At 63.3% G+C, this 6709-nt stretch overlaps 1 protein-coding gene across 1 annotated transcript in view; it reads right to left on the bottom strand.

The window, feature by feature from the left end:
* Nucleotides 1–2534: 2534 nt before the first annotated feature.
* Nucleotides 2535–6709, bottom strand: part of OGFOD3 (2-oxoglutarate and iron dependent oxygenase domain containing 3) — an 18329-nt gene continuing 14154 nt past the window's right edge. Inside the window, exons 8-9 of the mRNA XM_031469431.2 lie at nt 5939–6062; nt 2535–4476 (exon numbers count right to left, since the gene is read on the bottom strand). Of these exons, the coding sequence (XP_031325291.2) occupies nt 4340–4476; nt 5939–6062 (261 nt within the window). The 3' untranslated portion in view covers nt 2535–4339. The remainder of the gene's footprint in view (nt 4477–5938; nt 6063–6709) is intronic.

The raw sequence follows: 6709 nt of genomic DNA, 5'->3' as shown, positions 1-6709 counted from the left end.
GCAGGTTTTTCCATTGGAATTCCAGATGGATGATGCTCCGAGCAGAAAGCCTGGAGGCCGCCAACGGCCAGCAGCCAGGAGCCCCAGACTCTGGCCTTTTCCAGGCCGGCTGAGGGCCCAGCCCTAGTTCTGCTTGGGCTGGGCGAGGCCCCAGAGGGAAACCTTGTCCCCTGAGCTGCCCAGGGCAGGCGTCTGGGCTAGACAGCTCTGTCCTGCCACCTTCCCCTCCTGGAGCTGTGGATACTGAGGCCTGAGTGCTGAGCCAGGTCAGAGCCGGGAGGCCACTGGGGCAGTCGGTAGCCTGAGGACTCCAGCCCGGTGTTCCAGCCCCTCCCTGCCCTCCCTCCGTGTGCAGATTCCCTGGCCCCCAGGTGGCCCCCTCGGCAAGCTCACCATTGGGTCATCTTTTTTACAGAATTCTCTTATTCCTGCTCCACAGCAGAGGAACCAGGCCACCAGGGACCCACGGGGTGTGTCGAGCAGGGAGCACCTGCCCTCAGCTCGTGGGTCCTGCCGTCCTTTGCCCTCGGTGGCCTCGGGTACCCCACAGCGTGATTGAAAGCCCAGAGCCTAGTCTCACCCCAAAAATATGTGTCAGCATGAAATATCGAGGCTGCCTGGGCATCAGAGCTGCTGCCTTGGGCCAAGATTCCTCCCTGGGGCTGGGCGAGCCAAGGCTGGACCTGGGCCTGGGCCTGATGGGGTGGGGGACCTCCATCTCCACCGCGGCCTCCCAACCCCCTCGGTCCCTCCCCTCATCCTGCTCCACCCCCCAGCCCATGGCAACTGGGCAGAGCTGGGGTGGACCATGTGAGCCCCACGACATGCCAGGCTAGGCCACAGGAGCCGGGGGCCAGAAGACTTCTCCACCAGAGATGTGGCCAGGAGTTGGTCCCAGGGTGGGTGATTTAGGGGTAGGGGGAGGTGCTGAAGGAGCAATGTGAGCTGCGTGCCCACCTGACTGCGAGGTCGGGGCACCAGCTGGGGCCTCATGGGCGGGTCCTGACCAGCTGAGGGGTCTGGGCCCCGCTCTGAGGGGGTGTGTGCCTGAAGCCAGGCCAGAGGAAACACCCACCCACCTTGGACGTGAGGCCTCAGCCAGGGCTCTGAGGCGCAGGTGGGGCGTGGAGGGCAGGAGTCCCCCAGGAACAGCGGCCACAGCCCCATCCTGCACTGACCACCCTGTTCTGCACGGCCCCCATCTCTCTGCCACGTCCCCCTCTCCCACAAGAACTGCTAGCCTCGCAGCCCCTACCGGTAAGAGCCAGGGGAGGGGAGGCTGCCTGGCGTGGGCAGGGAGGACTGGCTGGGGGCCGGGGACCCTGGGAGGGCAGCAAGGGTAAGCACGTGGCCCCCTCTTCTGGGGAGGAGGTCTTCGCCAGGACCCACCCTCGTGTGCAGAGACCCCAGATGGTGCCCGCCTGCCTCCTCCTTCGTCCTCCCTCACTCTTCCTCCTCCTGGCTTACTGGGATTTTCCAGGAATGGGCTCCTTTCTGAGGCCCTCCCCAGCAGTCTGTTCTTTACTGAGGGGCATGGGAGGAAACAGGTGAATGACTGCAAGCACCAGCAACCCAGGGCTGGCTGGCAGGGGCAGGGCTCAAGTTGGAGCACCTAGCCAGGTGTGTGACTGCAGCAAGGATCCGAGCCCCATCTGTGTGTCCACTGGGATGGGGGCTGGTAGCCATAACCCCCACGCTGCAGTGTGGGAGAGGTGCCCTGCCCTCCCAGAGCCTGCACTGGCCTTCTCGGGAATGGGGGATCACCTGCACCCCCAATTCTGTTGGGATCTGCTTGGCCCCAAAGGTGCTGAGATGGAAGGAATGTTAAAGTGGGACCAGGAAGAGCTGCGTCACGTGCACGCAGGACTCACATTGCTGGGCGGTTGGGTCCTCGGCCTCCAGTGTCCGGGACGAGCAGATGTGTCCCCAGCTTCCTCGTCCCTGTGAGACCGCTAGGAGGCGTGGGAGGCGCTGGGACACTGTGACTCCAGAGGGGAAATGAGCCGGTACCCGGCGGGGGCGCCCGAGCAGACACCGCCACTCGGGGGCTGGGGGCCAGGACCGCCTCCTGAGATCACGTGAGGAAAACGTGCAAGCCCACAAGATGCTCTCAGGAGTCAGTGCTGCTGGTGGGGCGTGAGGGCGGGTGGGGGCCGGCGGCTCGGTCGCTGCTCCCGGTGTGAAGAGCCTGCTGGAGGGGGAAGCACAGGGTGAAGCGGGCCTGCAATTAAGAGGGCGGGACTTGGGGTGCTGCTGGCCCGCCGGGGGGGCCAGAGTGGGAACCCTCCTTCCAGCAGAGACCAAGGCTCAGGCTTTTTGATTCAGACTAAACACTTTCTCTAGGAATTAAGTCCTCAACAGAGGACATCCCAAGACGCCTACTTCTCCCGGGAGCAGACCATGTCCGCCCCGGTGGGGACCTGCTGGCAGGACCAGGAGCCCACGTGGCCACGGTGCGCGCCCCGGGGGGCCGCCGGTCATGTGCACAGGCGCCTCCTGGGCAGCATGCTGCTTTCCACTTTAAAAGAAAGGCATTCTTGCTTTTGCCCGAATATCTTTATTTCTTTGTCCAAGTACCTCTGTGATTATTGTGAACAGGGTAAGTAGCAAAGAATGTCAATTAAAACCAACACCTTACTTACTTCGAAAGCATGTCACCCACCACCCGATCATCAGACCCCCCTCCTTAGACGGGGAGCACCCGAGGCCGCCTGCCTGTCCTCAGACCCTCAGACCAGGGGAGGGCGTCATTCAAGTAACTCGAAGGTTATGAAACAAGGGGAGGCTTCCCGGGGCTTTCCTCTGTCAGAATTCGAAGCGTCCCAACCCTCGACCAGAGCCACAAACCTCTGAGAAGTCCAGACAGGAGAAGCCAGAGGACAACCAGGGGGTGGGGCAGTTTTTCCTGCACAAGACGGAGAAGCCACTCCAACCTAGAGACAGTGTCTCTGAGGCATCACCGACCTCAAAGGTCAGCCCTGCCGGCTACCGGAGCCCGGCCTTCATCCTCCCCAGATGGACCCAAGTCCTTTAAAAACGGGAACCAGGACGCAGGCTCCCACGGCGAGGGGTGACCCGCCTTCCTGGAACCTGCTGCCGTCACCTGGGTGGAGCCCATCCCACACCACCGCCTGCCTTCACAGCCCTGAGGTCCGCACATCGTCGCCCAGGGTGCAGGAGGGACCCTGAGCAAACCGCAGTACAGAGCTGGGGGCCCCGGCTTCCAGACCCTCATGCAGCCTCAGGGGCCTCAGGACAGCTCATCCCAGGACCCGCGACCGCCGCCCCTCTCTTCACAAGCCCCAAGCATCTCTGTGGCTGCAGAGTGTGGTGGCCGGGGCTGCAGCCTCCTCCAGCACTGGGGGCACATGTCCACACGTCCACACGTCCATGCTGGGTCAGGGGGGCCCAAAGGGCCCTGCACCCACAGCCACGCCTGGAGCTCTGTTTGCATGCACGGTGGGTTAGGGGTGATCAGCCCTTCTCCCAGGAGGTGCCCAAACTCCAGACCAGTTGCTTTGTGGGGCTGCCCTGGGACTGGCCCGGCCGTGGCAGGAGCTGACTGATGGATGTGCCCCTCTCCCTGGGCCTTGCTGTCCAGGCCTCCCCCAGGCTGGTCTATTTACTATTCCTGGCTCCCCTGACCATCACTTTTATGTGAAAGGTGGGGATGGCACTGGGATGAGAAGAGGGTGCCAAGATCTGAACCTGAGCAGACAGACCCTCAACTGGGCAGTGGGCGGATGGTCGCGCTGGGAACAAATTCAGACCCCGGCTGGTGATGCGGCAGAGCCAGGCTGGCAGAAATACGGTGCCAGGCGGCTCTCGGGGGCTGGCAGCACTGGGGGATGTGCCCAGACGTCCCCTCTGCTGGGAACCCAGCAGCACCAGCTCTCCCAGCCCTCCCGCTGCTGCTCTGAGAGCCGCCTGACCCAGAACCTTCCCCAGGGTGTCAGGGTTGCTGATTCTGCTTCGTGAGCGGAGGCTGCTGGCCCTACCTGGCTCTGTCCACACTTAGGTTGGTCCTCAGTGGCCAGGATGACCCTTCATCTGCTGACGGGCAGGGAATACCCACGGGGCACAGGGGCTCTTCCTGAGGACGGAGGGCGTGGCGGCTGCTGGCTCCCAGCCCCGAGTTCGGCACAGCAGGCAACCCTGACCTTGGAAGGATAATCTACTCCCCTCTATTTACTCTCAGATGAAAAATGACCGAATGTTAGCAAATCAAAACTTGGGGTGATTCGTAAGGCACCTTGTTCAGCGGGAACGGGCTGAGTGGGCGGGATCGGGGCGTGTCCACAGGAGCTGCTTCCTGGCAGGGCGGCGTGGACAGGCCCGGCTACGTGAGCGCGGGGTCTGCGATGCTGTGGTCGGGGTTGCAGGTGAAGGCGATGGTGATGGCATAGCGCGTGCCCCAGCAGACCTTCTCCACCCGGTGCAGGTTCTCGGACCCCGAGGTGAAGAAGGACACCCGACCTGGGGAGAGGAGAGCAGAGGCGGGACCGTCAGGCCGCGGCGGCCCGGGCCCTCCGAGGACGCAGCAGTCCTAAGGAGCCGACAGAACAAACCTGGCGGGAAGGAGGGGGTCGGAGACGAACCAGCAGGCCAACTCTCGTGCAGGACAAGGGGCGCAGCGCCCAGTCCAGCCTGCGGAGCTCTCTGCGGGGCGGCCAGGACGCGGGGGTACGCCCTCTGCTCACGGCCTTTCAGGGCCCACCTCAGGGTCTTATTTCTAATCACACTAATCACACGTGAAGCAAAACCGAACCTGGAAGGGTGATGACGCTTCAACAGTAACTCTGCCCACACGGCGGGAGCAAAGACAGACTCGTGACATTCACACAGGGGACGGCCCACCTAGCTCCAGAAAGGTGAAACTTCCAGGCTCAGAAAGGGTGCTTTCTGGCTTTTCCCCTTCAGTAAACAATTAGATTATCACCCGCTTCTTTAAAGCAGGATTTAGCTCGGCCACTTAGTAACCAGAAATGCAAAGTAACCTCGGGTTTGGAACCCACGTGTCCTTTTCCTCTTCGGCAACAAGCATCCTTGGATGCCTCCCCGAAGCACGTGGCGTGTGACACCCAGGCTTCCCACCAGCAGCTTCTCTGGCTCTTGGTCCATTCAATCCTTGGAGCTGCAGGCCGTCCTGAGTCCCCTGCCCACTGACCTGGCCCCGGGTTGGCCCCACTTCCGGAGCTCACCCCCAAGGGAGGAGAGCCAAACCTGAGCTGTTTCATTCCCTTTCTACGCCTTCTGATGCCCAAGCCACCTTCTGTGGGGATCCAGGGCTACTGCAAGGACTGCCCACTGGCCTGCAGGACTGGCCCTTGGCCGACGGCAACGCTCTGAACCAGCATGAGTGGATGGCCTTGCTGGTGTGAGCTGTCTGCCGCCAGGTGGGAGGGGACACAGCAACGCACCCAAGGAGCCAGGGAGGTGACACCGTGGGGATGGGTGAGCTGCGGCAGCAGGTGAATGGCGTCGGCTCATTCGAGGCGCCCAGGCCAAAGCCAAGGGGCAGGGCTCTGCGAGTCTCAGCTGGGGATGGGCTGGGGCCTGGGCGGCCCGTCAGGAAGCCCCCAAGAGTCCCCCCTCCACACTCCCCACCCCAGGACCCGGGGAGGAGAGGGGACATTTATTGTTCCACACATGCTCGCTGGGCAGCACTGAGTGTCCACGCTGGGACGGGGGCAGTTGGGGCTCTGGGACCACCAGGTCAGGGAGGCCAGTCCCTGGGCTGTTCCAACATTATTAGGTCAGAATCACTGCCCAGACTTAAGCTGCAAGTCGCTGCAGGGGATGGAGGGGAGGCCAGCTCTGGGAACTTGCTCTGTGGTGACAACAGTGACTGTGGCCACACCCGCCTCCTCCTGTGAGGAGCAGGCTTGGTGGACACCCTGTAACGCAGCACCGGGGAAAGGTCCTGCCCACGTGTCACCTGCTCTCGGCTCCACCGTCCTGTTGGCCCCCTCGTCCATGAACACGAACCGCCCGCCGCCAAAGTCGTCCAGGTAGTCGGAGAGGTACAGCAGTGAGGTGTAGTCAAAGGACCCATAGGTCACCTGCGGGCAAAGCGCGAGGGCGCGTCACCGTCTCTGCTCACAAGAGCGTCCGTGCCTCAGGAACGGCCAGGGCCAGGCCACGCGCTGCCCTCCTGACGGCAGGAAGCCCTCTGCGGAGCCCCGGCCACGCGGTCCTGTCCGCTCCCCGCACAGCCCACAGGCGGTGACTCCAGGAGGCCATGCCACCACCAACCAACAGGCCCCTCCCGCGTCGGCACAGGGAGCCCTTCCTCCAGACGTGGGCCCCAAGCCCTCTTGTAAATTGTGGGAATGCGCCAGCCGTGCAGTGCACCCCTCTACCCACCGCCAAGCGCACAGCTCAGGGACAGGAAGCGTGTTCACACTTGTGCTGCCAGCCCCGCGCGCCGTCACAGCAGCTCTTCGTCCCCCAGGCTGAGACCCTGTCCCGTGAGACACTGGCTCCTCACCCCTAGTGCCCACCCTCCTCCTGTCCGACCCCGTGAACGGGACCCTCCGGAGACCCTGCTTCGGGGAGCCCGACACTGTCTGTCCTCTGCCGGGACGTCCTCCTGGAAGACGGCGGGGCAGTGCACAGGGGGCCCGGGGGATGAAACCTGTGTTTCGGGCTCGTCTGAGCTGGGCCCTCTGCGCCTGAGTGTAACGTAAGCAGGGGGAGCCCCTGTTTG

This window comes from Camelus dromedarius, chromosome 16, assembly GCF_036321535.1.
Source record: "Camelus dromedarius isolate mCamDro1 chromosome 16, mCamDro1.pat, whole genome shotgun sequence".
Classification (NCBI taxonomy): domain Eukaryota; kingdom Metazoa; phylum Chordata; class Mammalia; order Artiodactyla; family Camelidae; genus Camelus; species Camelus dromedarius.
The sequence above is the reverse complement of the archived record's forward strand: the minus strand, read 5'-3'. Positions and strand labels throughout refer to the sequence as shown.